The 27,480-nt window shown below is 38.3% G+C and overlaps 2 protein-coding genes and 1 long non-coding RNA gene across 12 annotated transcripts in view; 1 reads left to right on the top strand and 2 right to left on the bottom strand.

Annotated features, from left to right (window-relative positions):
• The window catches only part of APOO (apolipoprotein O), a 33,907-nt gene extending 22,736 nt beyond the window's left edge, over positions 1–11,171 (bottom strand). The window contains exons 1-5 of one of the 2 annotated variants that reach the window (XM_052794924.1): positions 11,064–11,171; positions 6,579–6,689; positions 4,063–4,182; positions 1,235–1,289; positions 78–173 (exon numbers count right to left, since the gene is read on the bottom strand). In XM_052794924.1, the coding sequence (XP_052650884.1) occupies positions 78–173; positions 1,235–1,289; positions 4,063–4,182; positions 6,579–6,689; positions 11,064–11,072 (391 nt within the window). In that variant the 5' untranslated portion in view covers positions 11,073–11,171. Of the gene's footprint in view, positions 1–77; positions 174–1,234; positions 1,290–4,062; positions 4,183–6,578; positions 6,690–8,518; positions 8,578–11,063 lie in introns of those variants that run through there. The other variant, XM_052794925.1, reaches the window with a different exon arrangement.
• Positions 11,172–11,864: 693 nt separating this feature from the next.
• The window catches only part of KLHL15 (kelch like family member 15), a 36,106-nt gene continuing 20,490 nt past the window's right edge, over positions 11,865–27,480 (bottom strand). For 5 of the 9 annotated variants that reach the window (XM_052794920.1, XM_052794917.1, XM_052794916.1 and 2 more), the window contains one exon: positions 18,219–25,159. In XM_052794920.1, coding sequence (XP_052650880.1) covers positions 24,050–25,159 — 1,110 coding nt within the window. In that variant the 3' untranslated portion in view covers positions 18,219–24,049. Of the gene's footprint in view, positions 12,006–13,012; positions 13,080–17,472; positions 17,985–18,218; positions 25,160–27,480 lie in introns of those variants that run through there. The other 4 variants (XR_008236370.1, XR_008236369.1, XR_008236368.1 and 1 more) reach the window with 4 other exon arrangements.
• LOC128145178 (uncharacterized) lies at positions 13,183–14,581 on the top strand. The gene is made up of 2 exons (XR_008236375.1): positions 13,183–13,359; positions 14,383–14,581. It is a non-coding gene; the product is annotated as an uncharacterized LOC128145178 (long non-coding RNA).

The following is a 27,480-nucleotide window of genomic DNA, read 5'->3' on the forward strand; positions in this document are numbered from 1 at the left end:
AAAATTAGTATCCAAAAAACCACAAAAATTATTTATCGCAAATCATAACATCAGCAGTTCAAAAGGTTCCTACTTACCTCTAGCAAGAAACAATCCAACAATTCCAGCGAAACCTATCACACCAAGCCTTGGGTAAAATCCAGCAGGAGGGTTTTGGAGAAATTCACAGCCCTCTGAAAAGAAGTCAGAACAAAGTGCTTTCATGTAATGTGAAAGTGGTTTTGTGATAAGGAATCATCAATACATGCTGGCAATTGTTACAAAACATAAAGAGTTATCAAAACACATTTAGCTATCATGCACATTTTAGATTTGCTGGCATAAAATTCAAAGCCTTTGAGATCTTCTCTAGTAACACATGAATGAAACTGAACATCGTATTGTATTTACCAATTTTCATAGAAGCTTTTGCCTTTGCTCCTGGGCCATCTGTTTTGTTTTGCTCTTTTGCATCTCAATTACATCTTTTTCAAATTACTGATAAAAACCTTTGCAAAATGAATTCTTACATTTACACATTAACAAGAATTAGTTTCAGTGAAACACTGTACAAAAAACAAATCACAGAACAAAGGAAAGACACAGCATAAACAAAGCTCACCCAAAGATGGGAGTCCAATGGGGGAATGGAAAACTATGAAAAACCTTCCATACAGAGGAGTTCAAAAGACTGAGACTGTTAAGTTTAAGGAAAAAGAGGCGAATATCTGAAATGAGCTCTAGATAGCATCCATGCTCAGTCCTTATGAGCCTAAGTATGAAAGGATGCTTCCAAAAACAAAAATAAATACAAATTATTTTGGATTAAATCAAAATTCTTAGGAGATCCAAGGAAGCAAACCAAAATGAAAAAGCTAAACATTACAAACAAAAGACCTAACATTTGCAACAAATAATAAACATTGCAGGAAGTTTCAGTTACTAGGCTGGGTCAAGCAAATACTACCAACTGAGAATAAATTGTGAGGCTTTTTTTCCTTCTTTTCCTGCACAACTGCCATTTTTAGTGACATTGGTCAACATGAATGCAGGTCTTGTATTCTAATTGTTTCGAAATGTAGTGTCATAATGATCTACAAAGGAAATTTAAACAGATATACAGTGCAAATAAAGTAGTCTTAAATGCATTAGAAATTATATATATAATGATGCTTAATGGAATTCCCTTTTAACAGAAGATACAGTACAGTCCTGCATTTTAAATTGCTAGTTAAAGAAAACTAAACTGATTTACCTCTACCATGCTCAACAGCTTTTTCTAATTTGGGTATAGCTTTGGCATAAAGATCCTAAAAAAAAAAAAAAAAAGAAAACAACAGTAAATAGATACCAAGTAAGTAAAACATTAACTACAGACTGTAACTGACCTGATGAAGAAAAGGGGCGGCAGGGGGGGGACAGGTTTGGAGAAAAAAAATAAAAAACCAGTGTTGGGTCCCTAAAAATAACTTTTTATTCCTATTTCTACCCTTCAATTACAGGGCTATGCTTGCTCAACCTTATGTTTGGCTTAACGTACAGCTTTTTCTCAAAGTAGTCATTGGACACAGACAAAATATAATACCTCAACACACAGAAGTGAACTTCAGTATTTCATTGAGTTCCTGATCAGGTAGCTGAAACTCAGGAGTATCTCAGGTTTCTCAGTGTAGGTAGGTATCGCAAAAATATTTGAGTTTATGCAAAGAAAGGAAGTACAACACTGTAATAAACTCCTTACTAGCACTTCACAGGGGTATATGACTCATTCTGCAAGGTGATAAATTCCACTTTCCAAGAGACTATCTCAGGCTAACAAAACTGCATTTTTGAAGTGACTTGGAAAATGAGATGTCCATACAATGTCCAAAGTAAATCATCAAAGAGCACTGCATCAACCCCACGAACTAGTTCTATATTTTTTTCTCAGACTGAAAATATGCAGGAAGTAAAAGAATTCACACTGCCTTTTATCAAAGTAGAAAAAAAAAATCTCAGTAAAGAGCAATCCTGCTAATTGTTATTATGCTAATAATCCTTCAGAGAGACAGTGTAAGGCTGTCTATCAATTAGGGAACAAATTCATAAACATGTATGCCCAAAGCTAAAGCAGAGAATGGTCTCGCAATACCACTTGAGCTGTATCTGTGCAGAAGTGAAACTATTTGTTTAGGATACTGCATAGGGGATAATATCTTTAGAACTTTCATTTCCTCAATGGCAAGAGTGACTTAAAAAAAAAAAAACAAAACCCAAAAACAAACAAACAAAAAAACTTGTCATGAAAAAAAAAGTGTTAGCATGTGACACACAACATAACTCTAAATGGATGTTGGTCTTATTTTAATAAGATATTTTAAGCCAAGGAAAAAGCACAAAGCACACGCTCTAAAGACCCCAGAGACTAAGTCTGATCTGCTGTCACAGCTCACACATAACTGACTCATTTCTACATCTGTGTTTTGAACTGACTTTCCACTACAGTTAAGCAAGCAATTTTGAAAAAGTAAAATGGATATACGAACTTAACCAATTTTATTCTCATTATCCTGGGTTATGTTTTTAATTTTAAAGACAACTGAGATGCACCTAAAATGTTATCTTCTTTAACACAGCAGGGCATGGAGGCGGTATAAAACCAAAACCATCTCTGACTACAGTTTAGCAAGCAAGATGACCCCAAACCCATAAAGTTTACATGCCCACTTCATAAAATGAGTCAGTAAACCACTGCCAGGAAATGGCTTGTTGTGTGTGAGCAGAAAAGCACATCTTATTTAAATGATCATCACGCAGACAAAAAAAATAAAGCAAATACAAAGACAACAGGCCAGTGAGACATAAAGCACTGTTCAAGGCTTACCTGCAGTCAGTCCAACTGGGCAACTAACCTCGGCTCAAATTTACAGTTACCGCAGGCAACCAAACAGAACCCATGCATTTAGGAGGTCAGAGCTCTAACTATACTGTGGAAAATCCCCCTTCTCCTTCAAAACTGAAGTCAGTACTCCTGCTGGTGGCACTTTAGAAACACATCACTAGATTGAGTAACCCTCAGTATTTCTGAAAAAATGCTTCAGTACTGTTAAAGGTTAGTACCACAACACAGAACTTCTAGGCAGAAAGGACACTCTGATCTGAACAGCCTGGCTTTCTATGGAGAACTGGAAAACCAGCCTGCAGCTTAACAAAAGGATTCACAACAGCCAGAGTGCAAAGCAGAGAATCACCTAAAGTTGCCAAGAGGCAACCAGATGAGAAGGATGCCCTTGCTTCAAAAGTAAGCCTCAACATTTGCTGGGTCAGGAAGGAGCAAGAAAGCTATCGTATAACTCTGCAATCTACTATCAATAATTTAGGGCTTGATTACAAAGATCTTGGTTCTCCTCTATGCTCCAAAGACTATTTTTGTATTTAATGACTGTTTAGTATAAACATGCTACCTAATAAAATATCTAAGAAAGTTTCGGGGTAAGGTTTGGGGGCGAGGTTTGCCACTACTAGTGGCCTCAGATTTTCTCCCTTCCAGAGAGCCGCATTCCTTCCCTCAACATTCCAGTTCAGCAAATACGGATTTATTTTCTGCAGAGTTGTGTTTTGTCACAGTTGTGGTGCGGACAACTCAGTATTGCTGCTCCAAAATGCACTGCTTGATAATTTAAGGCCTTCTCCTTGAGCATGGAGAACACAAATTTAATCACTCTCCTGTCTTCCTCAGTGACAGGACAGTACCACATCAAGGTATCCCTAGGTATCTTTAAACTTAAAGTTTATTTCAGATAACAATTCTAAGCTTTAGTTAATTTTCTTTTAATTCTTTTGGAGGGATACAAAATGCAAAGAAGCAGGAGTTTAGTTCAGCAAATTAGTAGAAAGAAACAACTAATTTTGTGTGAGGAGGGGGTAAATATTATGACCAGAACTGTGGAAAATTTTAAGTAATGCAGCATTTTGGAAAAATGCTTGTACAGCTATCAACTTTTACTTTGCTGCTATCTATTAATTCTGACTCTAAAAAAAAAAAAATCCTAGCTCAACCCTTATCACTAAACCACAACCAGATGTGATATAAAACCATTATACCTGACACCAGGCTGTATATGGCTCCATAACATGACGTAAACGCGAAACCCCCTCTTCCAATTGGGTTTGTGGATTCTCCACATATTTAGTCTCACGAGCTGGAGAGGAGTAGAGTGACAGCTGTGAATATTAGCAAACAAGAGGTTAAAAACAAAGGTGTAATTGTGTAAGTAGGTCTTCAGGGCATGAACAGTCTAACCAGAGAATACCTAACACGGTGCTTACTGCATAAACAATGCATAATAAAAATTCAGGCACAGCTGTGAGACAACCATTATGAGCAAAGTTTAATTATATACTATGATGAAGATGACTTCTAATTGCTGTGCAATTCATCCATAGCTGCTATACGATCCAAGTCACAGGTTATAAATTAATATTAAACTAGTTCAATAAGAACACAAAACATTAATTGTGAAAAATGTTTCTGGTCTTAATCAGCACTTCTGGTTCCCAGTTAACATACTAAATGTACTAGAACTCTGAAATCACAATCGATCATTTTCTATATTTGCACAAACCATCATTAAAGAGTCTAAGTAGCTTCTAACAAAGGTAACATCCAATACAAATTTGTCTCTTTGTTACTGAGCAGGAAAATGGTATGACATCCCAATGTTGCAGTCATTAACCACATCAGCAACTGACAGCATTAATAGCACCATGGGGCTTAGCAAATAGGAACTGTAACATCCACCTGAAGAGCAATGGGCATCTTCACATAATAATACTAAACCACCGTATTTAGGGTTTAGCATCACAACGTATTTATTACAATTACCTAAACATATTTAAAATTGTATTTCATTAAATTCCATTCTCATTCCAAAAAAAAGACCAAAGTCTATACTGTTGAAGATGAACAGCAAAGTTTAGATCAAAACAAAACCTATTAAAATTCCTAGCACTTTATATGCTACACTTATGTTCAGTATAAAGACCTTGTATTTTATACCACATTTATACTACATTTCGTAATTATTATAAACTGATGTTTACATGTGTTGTTGCATCGAAGTGTAGCTAGCCCTCTTTTCAAGATAAGTTGGAAAACAACTGTATCTCTCTCATAATAAAAAAAGCTGCTAACCGTAACAAAATCTATAATGACATAGAATTTGTCAAATGATTCGATAACTCGTGCAGCTGGATTTCCCATAATACTTTGGAAGACAAGCATTTAAAGTCTCATTTCCCTAGGAAATCCGGTCATCTCTGGCAATCATAGTCAATCAGTTTAACTTTGATCCTGTTAGACAACCCAACAGCCACATCTGGCACATGGACAGAAGTCTCAGAGATAAGGAAATTCCCATGCATTTTATGAAACTACACAGCTGACAGAGTAGATATCCAAAATAACATACTCTGTGAATGGTAAGAAAGGCAGCCAAAACTCCACAGCTTGCACATTCTGCTTTGCTGAAGCTGATGGACAAGCCAATTATTCAGCACATGTGTAACTTCAAACTCCTGCCTCATTACTGACTCATGCCAGTGGTGGTATAGGGCACGCGATGGCCCAAGCTAAGGTTACTTCACTGGGGTGAAGCCAGGAGACTGCTTCAACTATTGATCCTCTCATACTATGCAAGTAAACTGCCCATGCAGATACATCCAAAAGACTTAAGTATACAAACAAGTAAGTTTCATTCAGTTTCACTGCTGGTGTAACACCACTTCAGCTTGAGCTGAAGTACTTAAAAGTTTTAAACAACTACAAACTCACATGGATATAAAGCTGTATAGAGTTATAAACTACAATTTTTTTTTTTTTTAATGTTTGAGACTGTTAAAAGCCTATGCAACAATGCTGGTGAATCTACAGTTTGACAGGGTGTTTTAAAGCTCTACTTGTGATATAACCAAGACAACTGTAACATCTTAGAGAAACAATAAAGTAACAGGGTTTTATTATCACTACTTATTGTACTTGTTGTTGCTTAGGTCTGAATGCTTTAAAGAAAGGAAAACTGATAAAATTCTGTAGGCTACTACATTGGATTCAAAGCACTGCCAGACAAGAATTTTGCCTGTAAAAAAGAGAATATTTTTAGCAAATCAAAAGTTTTTCTTTCCATTTCACTGGAGAACATAAATGAAATTTAATTAGAATTTGCCAACAGGACTTGTAATAAAAAATAGGTGGTGTTACCTAGATAAAAAGCAAAGAAAATATTCCTGTGGATTTGAAATATGACCACAAGTAAATCTACAAACATGAAAAGGTAATTTCCAAACGAAGAAAAGGCGGCTTTGATGTAGGAAAAGGATCTTACACACAAGCAAGCCTGACGCTATCAAGCAGAGGGCATCAAATGCAACCCTCAGGTAAAAGAAGCAAAACCATATCGATATCTCTGTTACTGAAAATTGAGAAGAAAGTTTAAAGGCAAGAATACAAAAGGTGAAGAGATGTACCTAAATGCCTTCACACATCAAAACACAATGTCTTTCAGAATTCTGTAGGTATTTCCATACAGATAGAAGAGCACCAGGGCTCTAACCACACTTACCTCCTCAATTTTCAGCAACTCCTTTTTGGAAGTGTCCTTCTCTGAAGAAGAAGCATAAACCTGGATAGAGAGCAAGCTCAGGCTAACAGGGGTGGCCCCCAGCCGAATTACCTAGAAACATTATAGGAAGACATGTAAATCATTAAGTACGAACAAAACAGCAACGTGTTTGAACACATCCATGTAGACAATGTTTATGTCCCCGTATATACGTGATATATGAAGATGCTTAGAAGTTAGGGGAAAAGGGAGTCAGTGGTACACAAGCTAATGCTCTCAGACACTCATAAATGCTAACACCTGAATTATTCAGATGGTATTTGGAAAAGCCTAAGGCTAAAGGAGACAGTAGACAAATGCTAATCGCATCAGTTTTCATCTCACAAAAAGATCTTCTGTTTTCTCTCACTTGAAACATAATTTTCCTTAGCTTTCTTAGTATAGATACTAACAACATTATATTCGTATTTTAAACAACTTTGTGAATGTACGCAACACCTCCATTTTTCCATAGTTAGTACCAAGAAGTTCAGCATTTTATTTCTAGTTATTGTCTGCACCTAGATTTGGGGCGGGAAAGAGACCTACAGTTGAAAGTATCAGAACATAATCACTGCTTTCTAAGAATTTTAGGAATGTCTCCTACTTTTCTGTGAGAAACATGAATTACAGTGCATTGTGACAGATACTTGACTGTTTTTGAATACTTCAGATTCAATCCAGTCACACAACACAACCACCACGAGTAAGGTGGATATAATCCTTCCTATATTGAGGACCTACACTAAATTGTGTTTCTTAACAGGAGAGACTTCTTTAACTTAAAAACCAGAAGATAAAAATCTTAGATGCATAGCAAATCAAGAATGCACAGAAAGCGTTTTCCAACAAGTGCACATCCTTACGAACAGCAACGTTTAACTCAAGAAGCGGCAGTTCAGATGGGAAACCTTTCAGTGTCTCACATTTACTGCCCAGATAAACATGTGCAGAGTTAGAACAGCCTGTGTTTTGTTGTATCAGGTTACAGCGTGAGTGGATCTAACAGCCTGCGGCCACCAAACTGGAGAGGGCTGGCTCTGCTCACACCATCGGTTCCCAGAAGTCCTGCTGCTCACCTTGCCCTAGCTTTGGTGGCCGGATGCTTCCACCGCGAGGCAATTCACCTCGCCAATCTGGCAAAAGATTAATCCTGAAAAAGAAGCGGAGAGCTTTGTGCGGGCTTAGTTAGTTGAACCCATCCACGAAACAGCCTGACAAGCACCAGAGGAACTGTGTGGCCAGGGAAGAGGGGATGAAAAAGGAGAAGGCAGCAAGCCTTCTTCCTTTTCAGAAATAGTAAGGGTACATTACACCGACCTAGCTGCTTGTGAAACTGAAGCCTTGGTCAAACCAATACATCCTTCACCCTGTTATGATGACAACTGACTCAGCCACAGGACAATTACTCTGAAGCTTTGTTTCTGTCCATTGCAGAACTGCTAGAAAATAGCTTTAAAATTATCCAGACTACATGCTTATCGTATACAGAGCAGCATTTGCAGCTTAAATTTCTTCCACTGCTTTGCAGATGGAATATTTATTAAATGTAACCAAGACTCCTCAAACTCAAAATTAGACTATATAATTGTCAAACTTCCTGAAAATGTTCATTTACATGTAGAGGAACAGCACACAAGAACTAGGTCATAGGACTGCTTTTCAGAAAAGGTCAGGGATCTGATGGATCAGAAGGTATGGAAAAACTTGCTTAAAATGGAAGTTTTTCCTTATTTGAATTTATGGACTCGTTATCACAGCACTATAATGAAACACCACAATGACTGGATCAGCTGTTTCACAGCCAAGGAAAGACATGAATAATCTTTAATAGCATTTGCTTAAACAAAGACTTTTCACATACTTTCATTAGCCAAGATAAAAACATGAACACCACTAACCATTAATAGCTGTAGAATCTATTTCCTCAATCTTTCCTGTTTTCACTGCAAAACTGTTCTGTCACTGAAAAGGCAAAAATCTAAATGCATTTTGATTCTGAAAAATATTTCCAAACAGTGTAAACGGTGCTAAATGTGACCAGCAGAAATAGTAAATCCAAATACTTTAAATATTTGAGATTTTTATATAAAGATGCAAACAGTGGAGCACAAGAATGGAAGCACTTTGGTTTCACAGGTATCAGCGATCACAGAACTACTCAGACTGAAAACGTCAACTGTTCATATTATCAAAATACTGAAGTTCAGACATTTTCCAAAGGTTTCATATTTACATTTTAAACAAAATGAAATTAACCACTAAAAGCACACGATGAATCTCTCCTTAAATGCGCTGTTAAAGCTATGCCGCAACGGTCCTCTACATCAGCTAAGTTTACGGGACAGATAGAACCGGTACTAAAGCAACATATATACACACACACTGAGAGGTTTATTTGGTAGTATGAAAGATTAACCGTCCTACTTTTTGTTTCCAAAATCCACTTTAGGATCTCAGTTCTTAATCCATATTAACCACCCATTACTAAACCAACTGGTTTAGTGAAACTGTTTGATTGAGCTGTGCCTTCAGGCTGCCCATCTTACAGCTAGCTATTCAGTTGATACCAAAAGAGTAGAGCTGACATTCTTTTCTCTAGGCAGTGCTCTGCATTTAAGTAAAAAAAAGATACCAAGTTTATTCCTTTCTCTAGCCAAAGACTTCAACTTGATCTGTAGACACCGGATCACTCATCAGCAAATTCTATCTGGAAGTTGGAGGGGAAAAGACCATCATACTTCATCTTCTATTGTCTTGCTTTACTGTCTTTCTCGAAATTCTTAATTCTTAACTAAAAAAATGCCCCTGGGATGAATAAATCCCATATTAGTTCTCAATACAACCCAGGGAACAAAGAGCTGAAGATTAACTAGAACTTTTGTCTTTTTTTCCTCTTGTCTGTGGTTTCTCAGTTCACTTGTTACCGTTATTGTCACCCTATCACAACTAGGAAAAGGAAGAACAAAAGGAAAAAAAGTCTTTACTCATACTTTTGTGAAGGCTGATATTTGTCCTAATGTATGAAGCTGCTTCATTTTTCTCTCCTTTTTCCATTCTTCCTCCTATCTCTCAACCCCAACTAAAAAAAACCCCAAAACCCAAACTCTTGAGCACTCCTGTTCCCTGAAGCACAAATATCAAGGACAAGAAGCCACCTCCCCCTTTTGCTCTTAGGGGCAAAAAGTCAGGTTGACCTGAAGCACTGATACCCGCCTAACCTCAACAGTTGTATAGAAGTAGTAATATTATGCACAGTACCTAAACCCACAGGCTCATACATAACCCCTTTAATAACAATTCAGTATCATTTATGGAATTCTCAACAATTCTGAGGTAAAATCCTTACATAAGAATTCCAGCAATTGTCCCAACATGAAATTACAAAAAAAAACCCCAAAAATGTTGCGACAAGAGTACAGCAAGCATAGGCTGCTCAGCATATCAATACATTGATATATTATCAATATTTGACAAACAAAAAAAGGTACAAAAGGGAACGCATGTCAAGAATCAAGCGTCATCAGTTTTTTTTTTAAAAAAAAAACCCTCCTGCTTCCCCAGTAGTCATGACAACGATGTGACTGAAACACAGAACTTGCTTTTAGCCTGAAGGGACCCGGGGCTCTTCTTATCAGAGGCAAAGACCTTTGAGAGAATTACCTGACTTAAGCCCAGATCATGCACCTTCACTCCTTTTCACCGATTTCGCTGAAAACCTACATGCAATAAAGGGAGACGATCGAGAGGACAGTCACGACGGTGGGAATCCAAACTCCGACACACCGCTAACTCGCAGCTCCGCGCTGCTGTACCCAAGAAATCATTCTAAATTACGAACGCGGTGTTTGTGCGGGGTTTTTAGTGCAGCACGGAGCCGGCCCGCGATTTTGAAGTGATTTAAAAAAAAAAAAAAAAAAAAAAAAAGACATTACGCAGCTGCAACAAGAGTAAGACGAACAGCTTGTGAGGGTCAAAGACAAAATGCCCGGGGTACGTACGGCGGCCACGGATTTGAGAATGGTTTTAGCTGAAGCGTGGAGGGGAAAAAAAAAAAAAAAAAATCGAAAATCACTCACGGGTAACAACTTCGCTACCGTCAACCGAGTGACAAAACCCTGCTTTCAAAGGGGAAGCGGGGGAAACCCGGGCCGGGCCGGTCGCCTCAGCGCGGGGCCGCGCTCCCGGGCCGCCCCCTGCCGGCCTCGCCAGCCGCCCTGCCCGCCTCCGCGGGGAACCGGCGCGTCCCGCCTTTCAAGGCCCCGGACCGGGAACGGCGGCGGGAGAGCCTGAAGGGAAAGGTCTTCGCCGCCTTGCCGTTCGGCCGGCTCCCCCGGGACGCGGGCCGGAGGAGCGGGTAACCCTGTCAACCAAGAGGCGAACGACAACGGCGACGAACCGGGGGCTGGAGGGGGGGGGGGGGGGGGGGGCAACGCTTTACCTCACCTTCAACATGGCGCTGCCGAACGGGCGGGAAGCACCGACCGCGTCGCTGCGCTCTGACGTCACGCCCCCCAAGCCCACCGAGGAGGCGGGGCCGTTTGAAACAGACCACACCCCCTCCCCCGCGGCAGCGGGCCGGGCCCCGCCCACCGGCGTCGCGGCCACCTCGCAATAAACGGCTTTTTCTGCCTCTTCCAGCTTTTTCACGTCGTGCTTTAAGTTAAAAGAATGCCGTTTGGCAGATCTCTCTTCAAGTTCTTTTGGAAAGACGTAGTTAATAGAAAATACACAACCACAAGGGCTCGGCAAACTCGACTTTCAGTTGTTAAGCAGCGTCACCCAACACTGTGAGCCTGGCTTTCTAAATGCACAGCTTTACCAGGTTGGTCTCCAAAGCACATAATCCATTTCTCACTTTTAACACATATTTGTTAAACGGCTAATTGAACCGGCTTTTATGGGGGTGCGTGATGATGGACCTTTCCCAGTGTCTTTATGAAGGGAGCGTAGCTCACATATTCATAAGAATACTCTTCCATTATTTCTCCTTCATTCACTTCCTAACTTGCAAACAAAAAGGGGGGGGTTGAACAGTTTTTTGTATTTAACCATACTGTTTTATTTGGAGTGAAACTAAACCTTGTGCTTTTGCTTTTTGTACTTAAGGTGGGTCGTTTTTCAACGTTTGTCAGAGGTGCAATTTTGGCAGCTATGAGGTGTGAAGTCATACGTTCAGAAAGTAAATTGAATGTTAAAGACAGATGCCATCACAGAGCTCTTTGTGCTTTCCCACTGACCTACCTTTAATTGCAGCAAAGGTGTTACTGCATTCACATCTGGGGTAAACCAGTACTTGAATTTCAGCACGTGCTGTCTCGTCAGCTTTGTCACGTTCTGGCAGCATCCAAAGTACACTCAGTGCTTTCCAAATAAAGATCCTATATTCTAAGACAGGGGACAGGTAGAAAAGAGAAACATATCATGCAAAAAAAAGCAGTATAATCTAACTGCATACAGTTTCACTTTTGATATCACCATCGTTAAACACCCAAACGTTCCTTCCCTAATTCAAATCTTTGGCTTCTCACTGCAGCCATCAGTAGCTCTAGTTCCATGTTTTCCCAATTACTCCCTTCCAGCACCACCAATTAATTCTTCTGTTAACAAGTTGTTGATACTACCAACAGAGATGTCAGCTAATGCACGGGGTAGCAATCGTCTTCTAAAGCACAGGTATGTGCTACAAGTAGCAGTGAGGACACAAACACCTTTTGATGCTCTTGAGCACCCATCACAACGAAGTCCAACTCCTTTCAAAATTCAAATGCGTCCCGGATTTCAGTCGAGCGGGATACGTTTTGGACATTAACTGAGGCTAAAAGGTGAAAGGTCTTGCATCTGATGCCAGTCTCTTTAGGTATTTAGCACATCAAATCTTTCTGCCTTAAAAATTATTTTCACAGTAATCCTCACTTCCTTAGCAAGATGACGTGAATATCTTTACCTCATTTGCCTATAAATGTATTGACATCAGCATCTTCATAAACGTACATATTAACTGTAGTACCTTATTTACCTGAATGACAGTTTCTGGGTCTACTAAATAATTTCCAATTAAAGGCACACGTTCCTTCTTTTACTGGCTGCCTCTTTAACAATTAACAGTGACATGCTGAGCTTACTTTCTTACTTACGACTGACTTTTAGGATGATCATTTTTGAAGGGTTTTAATTTCTATTTTACTTTCTACCAGGGTACATTATGAATGAGAAGTAGAATGTATTATATGCTTACTATATACATATACCATTACATGATTACTACAGTCTAATACTGAAAGTATTCTAGTGTCTTCATTTTTGCTGTTAGGAAATGCATTTTAATGTTTTTAACAGTATCCACACACACTTCCAAGAGCGAGAGGAGTTACCATGAGGTCCATGGGACTTACCACTCATGCACACACACGGAGAGCAGCTGGAGAATGCAGCACGTACCACGACCTGCTGTGCGGCATCCTGCACGATACACGTTATTGAGAAATCCGCCAAGGTTTGTGTACTTGAGTAGTGAAGCCTATACTTAGGTTGTTAGTTAACTCTGGGCTTAAGCTCTGGTTTGCTTCCCCATGAAGCCCCTAGGCTGGGGCTTGAAGCCTTACAGGATCCCAGGGAGCAGAAGAGCAGCAGACCGATCTGCAGAGGTTTGTTGCGCAGCTTGAACAAGGAGAGAGCGCTCAGCGGCACATGAAGAATCATCCACATTTCTTCTTCACTGATGCTGCCACCATCATTTGAGGTAACAGGAGAAAAGCATAAGGCAAAACCTTTATTATTCTATTTCTAGAAAGCAGAATTTGGTTTCATGGCTTTATTTGTTCAGCCTAGAGTAACACCCTTTTTGAGAAGAAAAGCCTGTATTTGGCTTTTAAATATTTTTCTTTTCTAGATCTTCATTTCCATACAATTCATCAGCTCTTCATTTTAATCTTACTGGCCCAGTACAGTGTCCATGCAGCCAACATGTTGTTCTTCTCAAGCTCAACAGAAGCTAGCAAAAATTAAGAGGGCGTATTTGATTGCAAGAGAATGACAGATATGAGGCAAAACTGGAAGCAAGATGTCCTTTTCAGGACATAATCCTATGTTTCCGTGGTGAGAACTCCTTAGCCAGGAATTCCGACTCCAGTTCCTTGCTCTTTGGTACCACGGCATTTGTTCAGGCTAGTTTTGCAACTTTCCATTCCTTTGCCTCACGTTCATCAAAAATCATCATGTTTGGTACCGTCAACTACTGCTTCCATTCTGGGAGCGTTTTCCACCAAGGAGCAACACCTGACCTTATACATGCTTAATCCTGAAGTGCGATTAGGAAACTCCAGGACACGTTTCAGGGGTCTTCCATAATCACTAATGAAAACTCTTATTTAGATTGTTTCCCCCAGTGATTCCTCATATGTTTAACATGTGTTATCACCTACTACTTCTAGCAACATGAAGTCATTTATGGTTTTGCCCCCACACCCTACGGAGGAGGGCTATGGCTGGCAGAGTTGCACCTTCGGTGTAGGAACCGAAGGGGCACAGGGTGCTGGTGCACAGACTGACATTGTCTTTACTTTTAACTGTTTCTTTCTGGCACAGCATTTGGAACTACCTCTTCGGTCTTGTCAATTAGTACAATATGGTGCTGGCGCAGGTGAAAAACAATGATTTAGCTTGCTTTGGCAGTTTTATAGATGAGAAAAACGTCACATTTCTCAAGTGTGATCAAATAGGTTCTTACTCTTGTACGTGTGTAACAAGGCATGGTATTACACAGGTACAGAAACAGGATGTTACAAAGAGGAGCGACTTCACTAAACATCAAGGGATGGCGATTTCACAAATTGAAAAGCCTGAGGGATCAATCTATTGCTACAGAAGAATGGGAATATGAAGCAGGCAAACTGTATGCGTGGCCCCAGGTATTATCTCTGGAGGATACTGGACGATTTCCATCCACAGCAGATGCATAAATCTTCAAAAGTTAAGGCAGTGGAAAATTGCTAACCCTTCTAGTTACTTTAATGCATTGTGCCCCGCTTTGAACAAGGCTGCAAATCTGAAAGCATGGCTTCCTACATCGGTTTAACAAGTTTAGCAAAACATACATTCTTGCAATTAATTTTTACCATGGGAAAAATAAAAATCTCTGCACCACAAAGCTATGACAAAACTAAAACTGAGCAACTGTGATCATTTTGTAAGGTTCATAACTTCTGCAAAGTACAGCTGGTGGATTATTTGGGTGTTAACAATTTTGTACTGAGATTTATTTGGCTGGAGTACTTAGTATATTTAACTTACATAGAGGTCCGCCTCACTCCCCTTATTTTCAGAGAACAGTACTGAGCCAAAAATCCAGCTCTTTCAGCAATCAGCGGAAACACTTCCAATAAGGTTGTTAACTGGATCAGCTCCCAACTTTAAGACCATGAAAAGTCATTAAATTAAAAGCTATAGTTCAGTTAATTATCATCACCTAGTTTTTTTCTGACTGCATAATTCTTTTCAGTGTTTCGGATAACCTGTCAGGAGAAACAGTGAAGGAAAAACTATTACTTGACAGTAACTCTTCCCAATTGCAATAAATGAACTGAGAATCAGGAGGAGAAGAAATATAGATATATAAAAAAGGTTTTGCGTTCTGAAATGCCTTCTTCTGAAACTTTAGTTTTTGATGTTTTGGGTTTCATTATGATGTTAAAGTAAGTTCTCGGTATCAAGTTGCCACCTGTGTTAGCTAAAAAAAAAAATCCTTGCAGAACTGCCTGTAAGAGCCAGAGGAAGAAGTGAGAGTACGTGTGACACGAGGCAAATCCCATGGAACATCCTCGGCCAACCAAGGACACCCAAGTGACTAGGACTCCATCCTGGGAATAAATTAGCCAAGAGGGCTTTGCAGGAATGAAAACGAAGGCCATCGCTACACCAACAGAGGAGAAAACACTTAGGCCATGCCTTGCATTGACATCAGTGTCACCACCACAAGCACAACCCCATGCATTTTGTGTGACTTCGGCAATCTGGGAAGGCAAACACAAGAGGAATACACTGACCACCTTGGAATTTCTCCTGAGACTACGGAAGTTAAACATGGGGAAAGACTCGGTTTCAGTTAGCATTATGCAATTCTTTTGAGAAAGAAGGGATGGTAAAGTCAGAGTGTCTCATCAGTAGTACTCAAACACATATAAACAGACCCATAACATGCACAATTTGCCACAGGAGATAAAGATTCTCACGTAGAAAAAGAATTATATGGTTAGTGTAATTCAAACTTGTGAGATGAACCACACGAAAAAAAAAGGCAAACCAACCAATGCTTACTGCATGCCTGAGGACATACTGAAATGGGTGTGGGAAAGGAGGCTGCCAGTTTACGTCAAAGACATATCTGTCTGGTAAAATTAAATAGTGGAATAAAAGGGTTAACCATTAAAGCTATCTATCTCATTAGAAAACAAATATTTTTTTCAGCACCACTTATTGAGCAACATTTATCCTTAATGCAGAACTGCTCCCAAGGGTGATATCACCAGGAGACACATCTGACAGACATCAGATACATGGCAAAAAGCATATTATTTTTAGTTCCTCAAGTAGTACATCACATCAACCTAGAAGGCTTGGTGCTTAGCATGTGATGCTTAATGCTGGCGTTCATTCCAATGGATAGATGACTGAAGAGTCACGGGGTACCCAGAGGTCACAATGAGGTTTATTTTCACCTGTAAACATCGCCTAAAGCACCTGTCAGTGCAACTAAAGCATCAAATGGAAAAGTGGAAAGTGTTAATGAAAACAAGAAATTAAAACTGTCTTTAACGCATATTCCCTACCCTCTCCCTTGAAAGGTCAAAAATTTTTCACGTGCCAAGGAAGTTGCCATGGACAAGAAGGCACTCTGATGAAAAAATGACATTGAAACATCAGCAAGACTCGACAAGCGAAAGGCTGGGTGGGGGAATCACACATCCACAAGAACGTTATGAACTTGGAAGGTACAGAACTAATGCAGAATCTGTGCAACACCCAAAGCAACAGTTTTCCTTTCCATATCATGAAGCTGATGGAATCAGAAAAAAAAACCAAAACAAAAAAACAACCAAAAAACAACCACAAAACCAAAACCCCCCAAACCCAAACTGTACAAAGGGGGGAAAACAGTTGAAATTAAGAATTTTACATCAACAAGGATGGATAACATACCAAAGAATCTGGAAGGAATTAACTGAAAAAACCCTTTACCAAACTAACACTAATTTCCTATTGCACAAAACAAGTGAACACAGATGACTGAACTACTGCCAAAAAAATAAGGCCGCATATTCCAAAAAAGTGAAGAATTCAGTACGAGCAACTATGAACCAGTTAAAACGTGAGCACTTTCCTTAGAGAAATAACGGAACCATTATTGGAGATTCCTAATCAACTACAGAGGTGCTAACAAGTAAGTCCAGTTGGCCAGTGTAGCATCATGGAAGAAAGGTATTGCCAAAAATACAACCTGGCTCACAAAGAAGGGAAATTAAAAAAGTGAACAAAAATAATTGTAAATAACATTTACAATGTGAAAAGACTGCTGTCATCTTCTCTTCCACTGTATCGATCTAATACATTTGGTCTCCTTTTGAACTAAAATATGGGGACACATCACAATTAAGAGAGGCCCTTCCTCCCATGACGCATCCCCCTGGGACCAGCACAAATTCATCAACAGCATTTTCCCATTAAACTGTACTACTTAGCATAGGATGAAGTCAAGTTGCCAAAGGGGAGGGGGGGAGTTAAATTCATGCAAATAAAGTTTTAAATCATTTGAAGTACTAAAATAAAATGAAAATGCTATTTTAGAACTCAATATTAAAAAAAAAAAAAAAAAGAGAGTACAGAGTTATTTTCAAACATTCTTGATAGCAGATTTTTAAACTAGGGGCTTTGATCTGACAGCAAGAGAGCTGCTGAAAAACAGTGGCAGAGAAAAGTGTGGCAAGTGAGTGACAAGGAAGGCTTTCATCGGACTGCTTGAGAAAATAAGATCATAACCTCCTGTTTTCCCTGCCCCACCTCCCCATCCCCGTTTCTTGGTATTGAATGTTGTTCTAATCTGACACTTTAATCCTGAAATGAAGTTTCCCCTTCCTGTCACGGGAAACATTAAGCAGTATGACTTGGAGTTCTGGCACCTAGAGGTCCAAGGGTGATGAACGCACATTGTCTGAGAGCCCTCAATTCCGTGTACCTGAGAGCAGGGAACAGTCTCTTCTCCTGGCTCCTGGCTAACACCAAAGGCTGCCTTCAGTTTTCAGTCTTAGAGTTTAAACTTGACACTGAGTTACGAACGTAACAATGAAGTCAACTCCGAACATTATTTCAAGCCTGAAATGCAGAGCAGACACATGAATACACTACAGCAACTAAAGTTGGGAAGACTGTAAAATACAGCTAAAGATACGAGCTTGATGCTATATAAGGACATCCAACTTTTCTTGTTATGAATTACAGCAACACAACATTGTCGGAAGAGTTGCTTAACCAAGTAAACCCTGAAGTCCTGTAGAAAGTAATCCAGGTCCACTACACTTTCAGTATTACAAAATTTACACAAGAGTATTTAAAGATTAAAAATATTTTATTTACACTTTTCTTTATACACATTTTATACATTTTTTCAGTTTAAAACCTGAACAGAGCGCATATGCAAGTCTGAGCATACTGTATCCATAGCTAGGGAAAATTACTTTCTGCCAAAAAAAGACAAGAAAAAAGGCTTTAAAACAGTTAAAAAGAGGCAATTATTAAATTATTCAGAGAAGTTTATAGCAGCCCTGGGGTAATCATTAGACAGTTAATCCAAATGTACATATGAGGTCATATATATATTTTTCATTTTCTATAGGAGAAGTATTTCCAACTGCTAGACACAAACACAGCACAGTTTGAAAATAAACTTTTCCTGTTAACTTATCAAATACTTATCAAATACATTCTTTTCAATACAAACAATCTGATATTGTACACTGGAATCAAGTGGGATACTATAGTGGAATTGCAATCTCCAGTATATAATAATTTATTTTAAAAAGATCTACAAAAATAACAATATATAGGGAAAAATATTTAAAATAAAAACATAGCTCACTCTTCCCTTCACCTGTTCCCAGAACTGACATAAAAGTTAGGTGGGTCCCACTGAAGTAATAAAAGCCCCCTAAGTATAGTCAGCTTTACAGTCCTACATAACACTGTCTTTTCTAGACTTAAAATAAAGTTTTCTACCAGAGCCGTAAATAAAAACTACCATCTGCAAATAGAAGTGGTTTTCCCCTAGCTACCAACTTAATATTAATCCAAAGGTATTTGAAATTGACCTTTGACAGTTACTCTTAAAAGACTATATAAACATTAGTTGAAATTTGGGAAGTGATTAAAAAAAAAAAAAAAAAAAAAAAAAAAAAGAGTAGAGTAGAGGGAAATCCAGGAAAGCTGTGCTCAAAACAAGTCAGTTTTTCTGCCACCTGCCACATACAACTATGTTTTATGAAGCTTACCCACACAAATGGAAATTTTGAAGTTACTCACCAACTTTCAAAAATAGAATACAGATGCAAAAGTAGTCATTAGTATTTATTTTAAGCAGCTTCAGATTGTTTTACAAACATTAAAATCTCAAAATGTTAGCTACAGGACACCAGCAAGCTTTGTTTTAAATAGACTACACGTGCTTTCCAGTTTTGTTCTTTCCCACTCTCCTTCAGTGAGCCCTGCCACATGTGATGGCCCACGCTTATTCAAGTAACTTCACCAGCTATATTTTTATTAATGGAAGGAGAGCAGGACAGATGTTTTCTTTGATGCCCCCAACCCTATAAACACTTATGCACAGGTTTAACAGCATTTGCGCTTTTATGTTTTCTTTTAAGGACCTTACAGTTTTCCATTTTCTTTATATTGGACTGTTCACATGTGTGAAGTACACATTTGAAGTGTTAAAAGAATCAGGGGCCCAGTTCACTACTATTTTTTTTGTAAGAAAAAATATATTTAAAAGGCAAAATACCTCTAAAAATGCCATTATTTCTAAAAAGACTTTGTCATATAAATGCTAACACAAGCTTGAAGTTTAATTTTAAAGAGCCATTAGCATCTTCCCATCCTGCTTATCCTTCTTTTGCAAAAGAATGGACATAATGAGTTACGCAATGTTCTTCTTTCTAAACCAATCTGAATCTGCACCTGCTGAATTTTATCCTTTGCTTCCTGAGTGTCAAGTGAAGCTTCCTCCCTGATGCAAGTAGTTACCGTATTATCAGCATGAAAAAAACGCAGCACTTCGGTTTGTAAGGCAGGAGGTCCTCAAGAAAAAAGGCTGCAAATCTCAGAAACCAGAGAAATATTGAAGTCACAAACCCTTAGAGCTAGTTCTAACAGGTCTGCTATCATACTGCAGAAATTAGGCCATCCACACTTTTCAAAAGAAAGTAACGTCAAAGCAGGTTGCCAGGTAGCTCATATGCTGCCAGTAGCCCCTCTTGCTGGCAGCGCTTTCTGAAATAGCACAGCCTTTGTAAAATCAAGTACTGCCTTCCTCCAGCTGAATCAATGAGGAAAAACATTTCAAAAGGGTTTTTTGCCGCCTAATACCTCCCACTACAGAACTACTACCAACACTTTGTGGGGAAAAAGCAGTTGTTTTTTCCTTATGCAGTACTTTGAAATAAATTATCTGTCCCCTAAAAAGAGATATAGCAGCATGCGTAATGGGAACTGGCAGTGTCGAACCCCTTTACAGGGGCACTATGCTTTTTGTCCATTCTGGCTCATTTGAAAATAAAATTTCCTCCTGGACCTAGCCGCTAAATTAAGACATGACGCTGATACACTTTTGCTATAAATGTGAAAAAAAAAACCTAGACTGTAACTCACGATGTCCACCTTTTTAAGAAAAGGCAAGTACACTTACTGTTTAAAAGCAGGTCGTGTTAAATTTTAAATATGTGGGCGAGATTAGATTTGCTGGTATTCCATTATGGTTGGGGTGGGAATAGAAGAAGAAAGCCCCCCCAACTTAATAGTCAAAGAACATAACTTACCTTTTCCTTGACAAATGAGAGGCATTAAGATGAGTTTTAAAAACATTTAAATCTGATCATAATGCTAAAAATTTGATAGCAAAAGGCAATTCATTAGCCAGCTTAGTTTTGGGTTTTTTTTTTTAAACACTAAATTATCTGCAGCTAAATACTAAAAAGCAAACACAGACAGAAACTTTCAATTAAAAAGAAAAAAAAGAAGAAAATATCCCTCTGATACATAAAGTAACAAAACCAACTGCCTCAAAAGTTCCACTGCAATGGAAAAGAGAACATAAGCTAATTTTCTATTTCATGTTTGAAACGATAAAAGCACAGTAGAAATGTAAATTAACAAAACATTCTCACATACCCCCACGCGTTCTAAACCCAAGCAAATTCCAATCACTCCTAATGCTCGAAAGGTTACAGCCAGCTTCTCAATGGAGACACAACTTCAGGGAAGCTGAAACCAACAGTTCAAGTTAGAATTTCACAGAATAATTACTATTACAATCCTGAACAAGATCTTTCAGAACTGTGCGCCTGAAGATGAATATGAACTTAGAGCACCTAAAAATGATCTGGTTCTTGATGTTTCAAGTGTCAATACTCACCAATAACTTCAGCGGCAGTTGCTTAGCACACAGAACTTCAGAAGGTGCTTAAATGCAGACTCAAAAATGTAACTTGAGACACCCCCATCCTTACCATTATTTTTAATAAAGTCTTGGCCACATCTCTTTACTACACTTGAATCATGGAAGACCAGATATCCAGAACCACATCCATTCCCCAGACTGTCCCTAGATAAAAAGTGAAGTACTCCGTACTATATGTAACATGCCCACGAAAGCCTACTCAAGCAGGATTAGTTTTTGCTGCCCCATATACTTATTGAGAAATGAGCTGGTGACAAAAAGAATAAAAACAGTAAAAACCCTTTGTTTTCTTCTTGTGCCCCAATATTCCATGAACTATGTACAGCAGAACCTTTTTACTTGCACACAGCCAGCACCTACTGGAGTCAGTTTATCTCTCCATCCATGCAGGGTAATGTACACACAAGTCTCACAGTGAAACTGAGGTTTTAGTGTAAGCCACGCTGGCTTTAATTTAAGCTATTAAGAAAGCAAATCAGATTTCTCATTCAGAAAACTGAATTTTGATTTAAAAAAGACCTAAATTTAACCACAAACTAGTCTGCATCAGAAAGCTGAATATCAATATTTGGTCCAGTCACTACTGGTATAAGTAACTTATCACTACAGCTATGATGGCATACATTCTCTCTTTCTGTTAAAACATATGGAAAGAAAATACTCTATCAATAAATCATTTCTAATTAAAAAAAAAAAAATAAAAAGCCTGCTGACTTGCCATATAGCTCCAAATCCTCACATCTCAACCCAGAACATAATTACTACAAAAATATTAAAATACACAAGTAGGAGGAGTTTTACACGTTGTTTTAACTTCTATCAATTATTTCAAACGTAGTTTAGGCAAGTAGGTGTTATTTTTAACATAGGAAATTTAGGGTGATTTTGGTCCCTTTGTAAGTGCATTCTTTTGAACTCCCTGAGTACTGTACATTCCTTTTCTACAGCGATTTCTGACTGGAAGATGCTGAATAAAGTGGGTTTGCATTGCTGCATATAAAGTAAAGTCTATTGCTTAAAGCAAAACACAGCAGCATAAGATTTTACAAAATATGCAGGTGCATGTTTCAGCATTTTGCCTCTACACACCTGAACTAAGTATGAGCCTTCAACTTCTCACCTTAGACTCTAGAAGTGGCTAATTTCACATCATTAAAGATAACCAGAATGTAATTACTGTTATTATTTATGTCTTGGCAGATAGTTCTTACCAATCTACTGTCAGTAATACCTGCAAGTTAACACAATGGAGTTATTCAAAGCCCTCTTGGACCGCACATCTCGATTCAGGCACTCCGAGGTCAGTAGCTATAGTTGTGTAGGTTTTTTTTGTAAAAGAAAGATAAATGGTACTAAACACCCAACCACCTAACTCCACATTTTCAAAACACAGTAGTTCATAGCAGTTGATAATTAAAATAATAATAATAATAATAATAATAATAATAAAAGATTATACCACTTCAACATGAGTACAAAGAAAGTACTCGAAGTATGAGTACAAGCAAAGTACTGAGAATAAACTGTAGTATATCCAGTTCCAAAAATAACTGTGGGTCAAAGCAGTGCTGAGCATTTGCTTATTGACATTTTCCATTTTCATAAAAAAGAAAACTGGGCAGCACATTCAAACATAAAAGAAACTCAGGTAAGATGTATTTACTTTTTAAAAAATAATTTATAAAATAACAAATTATCAACAGTTCATTACGTAGCATCGATATAAAGAGTTTAAAGTTACTGAATCAATCAGTATATTCTAAAGATAAGATACTTCGATACCAAACGAGGCCTCCAGTTACTTAAGAACTTCAAATTATTTAGCTCATTAAAGGATAGTACTATACCTTAAATTCAACAGATATGGCTGAATCTGTGCACTAGTTAAAATATAATATTGTAACTGCACATAAAAGGATGTATTTATATATAGTTTTTACAGTGTATGCATGTGTATGTATATATTCTTTACTCACCAACAAACACAATGCAGACAATAGAAGGCAGCATAGAAATAGTGTTTTGAATATAAAAATGTTTTGTTTTCAATTTAGTAGAAAATGTTCAATTTGCATTTTGGCAGACTTACTGGTACTACTATACAAAACCAGGAAAAAGGTCATGCAAAGGGGTTAAGATTATTCTTCAATGTATATAAGGGAAAACAAAAACACCTAGTAGATTTGAGAATACTTTGCAATTAATGGGAAAAGCATCCAAAAGACAACATAAAATACAGAAATGGTTTAGTTTTGTTATTTTATACCTGGTTGTACCCTAGTACAGATGATGAGTTTTATTTTGATGCTCAATAAAAACCGAAAATAAAGTCTTTCTTTCTTCCACAAATATTTCGTTAAACTCAACTGATTTCAGCAGCATAGTGGTATAATGGCCATTAAAAAAAAAAAAAAAAAAAAGTATTATGGACATAAAATGTTACCAAAAAAATAAGCACACTCAAAAATATATTTTTCTTTCCCCTACTTACAATTGTTTGTTAAAAAAACCAAAGCTTTTACAATATCAGACCAACCATTGGCTTTTCCAATAAACTTGCTAAGTACACTCCCTGTACGTCCTATTTCTTTTAAGCATTTAGCAGTTGTTCTTACACACAAGGAACTATCTCCGAAGGAATTCATCTGGTTTGTATTTTTTGACAGATTAGGTACAGCTTTTTGTATTTCATTGGGTTGTTCATTCTGTTTTAGCTGCAACGTCTAACATGCTCCAAAACATATTCAGGGAAGTGCAAGCTGCAGACTTGTAAGCCATCCAGCTTGCACGGCATCCTTGGATATTCATCTTCTTTCCATTTGTTTTCCTCTGGATCAAAGGTGAGAATCGAATCACTGTAATGGCCATTGTAACAAAGGCCTCCAAGAACCATTATCTGTTTGTCCAGAACAGCTACACCATGACCACTCCTACCAATTGGCATAGAAGCCAATATAGTCCATTGATCCGTATCTGGGTCATAAACCTCTGTAGAAGGACAGCCTTGGGATTCAAAGGAGGCCCTCAGGATCACACAGACACCACCAAAGACATAAAGCTTACCATTATAAGAAATCATTTTGTGAAAGCATCTTGCATAATTCATTTTGCATTTGTTCTCCCAACAGTTAGTGACCACTTGAGTTCTCCTTGTTCGCTGCTCTACTGTCCCTTCTTTACTGGGATCAAACACACATACTTGCTTAGAAGTTGAAGATGATGTAATTCCACCAGTGATATACAACTTGTTACCAAGCACAGTCCCTTCATGTCCGTATTTATTGACTGGATAGGGATCCACAAATTCCCATTTATCTTCAGTAATATCATACCGTTCAGTTGAGTAAAACGTTTCATCCCTGGTTCTCCCAGCCACTGCATAAACATACCTCCCAATAACTCCAACAGCAAACTCAGAACGTGGAACAGACATGTCTGCCATTCGTAACCAAGTGTTCTGTCTTGGGTCATATCTAAACACTTTGGATGAAGCATGAAACTCACCATCTGGCCCCAGTTCTTCCCCACCTAATAGGAACACAAAGTTATTCACAATGGCAAGGCAGTCTGGTCGTAAAGGTACTTGAGGACCCTCTAGTTCCCACCAGACCCTTGGTTTGTGCAAGAGAAGAATTTTACTGTTTACCATACTGTGTCCTATCATTCCTCTAAATACTGCAGTCTGGGGTTTGGCAGAACGAATTTTGTTCGATTTCATTTCCATCAAAGGCTGTTGGTGAACGCTATGAAAGTAATTCATGGCTTGGTCAACCTCATGTCGCAGCTGCCGGGAGTATCGATAAAACTCTGATGTTTTTACCTATGAATACATTTAAAAGATATTAAAATTCTGACCAAGAGGAAACAATCCAGAAAACCTAAATGACTATGTGTCATTAGAAGATTATTTTACTTAGTTTCATTCAGGCAATCTTGACAGTAATTGCATTTGCGCATAGAGGCTTAAGCTAACACACTGTTATCCAAAATCCAGAAGGCAATTTAGTGATTAACAGCAGTGACTAACATTTTCAGCAGAATACAGAACTTAAGCCGGAATTAGGCACAACTGAAATCCCCAAGTCTAAAACTCATTATTGTTTCTCCCCCAAAAAGCCTCTGTCCATCTTCTGCTTAATCCGTGAGGCACCTAAACTAAAAATGCATTATTTTCCTGGTTTTGAAAAATATTCTACAAGCCCATTCTGTGTTTACCAAGGTCTACTCTAGTCTAATTTCTGGTGAATTCTCACAACCAAGCCCAATCAGGTATTCCCAAATGCTAGGCTCTGCTCACAGGGCTATTTTAATTGGGGTGGGGTGAGAAGGGAAGGTACCCAAACCCCTTCCTTCAGAACACGTGATTGCACTAACCACTCAGCATGATGGTTACCTTATGGTTTCCCCTCTGTGAGTCTCCACATGTTAACAAATGCCTTTAACACAAGAGGAAAACATCTCAACCTACAATCCTTTGGTTGTGCAGTTATGTGGTAAATTGCGGAGGCAGGTTTGAACTCCCACTTCCCAGGTGAGAGTTACAATCTTTGAATTACCACATAACAGTGAAGTGCTTCTTTTCTGTGCCATTTCAATTTGAAAACAGCTATCCCTGCTCAGTTTTATTGGAGTTGGGGGTGGGGGGAAGATTGTAAGAATTTACCTTTCCAGGACCCTTCCTGCCATCTAAGCCAATTTAAGTTCCTGAGACAATTCCAAAACACATCCCTGTCTTGAACATTTTAACTAATCTAGCTCCAGGCAGCCCTCAGGTCACCCTGTGATTCTCTTCAAGGAGGCTTAACTCTTCCTGTACAGTCTGGTCTAACACAGCATTCTGATTTACACTTCTAAAACAAATAAAAACCCACTAGATATTGCCAAATCCACAAATCCTCTATCATATTTGATCCTAAGTTCCCAGTTTCTTTCACATAAAACGGGATTGCTTTCAAACATTTCACATGCCTTTAGTTCTCACTAGCTCCAAAAAGAGAAGCAATGCTCTGAAAAAATGTGAGGCCACTCTGAAATTTCAAAGCGACCACAAGATAACACCAGAAGCTACTATTTTTCAATATCTGTTCCCCCACCTCCTCCTATTCCCTGTCCCAAGTGACAAAAGCCTATACCACCACTTACCTAAGAGCTGGTGGTATGAGTTTTCATGTATATGAAAAGCAATTTGGAAACTAATGTTCTTTATACCTTGTGAATCAGGTAGTTGCTTGTTCCATAAACACACACTATTAAAATTTTGTTAGCTTTCTGTTAATCATTTCTCTTCCTTCTATAGTAATTAAAGACATTCTGCTGTCAGATAAACATTTTTTAAAAAAATCTTTTGAATTGTTATTATTGGACATGATTTACATGCATTTTGAGATTGTTTTACACACCAGATTTTCAAAAAACACTGAATACTAACCTACCATTGCAAAGCACTGTATAGCTCAAGGGTTATAGTGATTTGATGTTTTTATTTACACTTTTTCTTCCCCTCACTTTATTTTGACAAGTTCAACTTATCTTAGCTTGGAAGAAGAGGATGGACACATGCAGATTGTATATATTATTCTTGGGGCAATATCCAACTTCTTTCTACCGTTTTTACCAGGGGTGATTATGGAGCAAAAAGATTTACTTAGGTATAGTGCTTATAAAACACCCACAGTGAGCCCAACTCTTCTGGGGAATAACAGATCTATTTTCTTATTGCAAATAAAGAATATATCATATAAACACAGGAGATCTGCTCATATGCTATTTGTTAAAATAAACCATATACCTCGCCTGACTGAAAAGACTGAACATAAATTCCAGAAAATATGCTGGGGGAGGGGTGGCAGGGAGAACCACAGCACAGAAAAACGGTAAAATATAGAAAGCCTTAAAGGTTACAAAAAACAAAACAGGAAATTAAAATCACAAAGAATTGTGGGTAAGTTACTTTATCCTTAAAAGTAACTTTCAAATTCTAGAACAGCACAACTATTTCACGCATTCCCAAACTGCAGCTGTCATTTTTGAAATTAAACAAAAAGACAAGCGATTTTTGTTCCACCTATATGCATTTCAGGTTTTCTTGGATGATTATGGAAGACAACAGGATCAACATGCAACGTGAAGCATGCCAGCAAA

Source organism: Harpia harpyja, chromosome 8, assembly GCF_026419915.1.
Source record: "Harpia harpyja isolate bHarHar1 chromosome 8, bHarHar1 primary haplotype, whole genome shotgun sequence".
Classification (NCBI taxonomy): Eukaryota; Metazoa; Chordata; class Aves; order Accipitriformes; family Accipitridae; genus Harpia; species Harpia harpyja.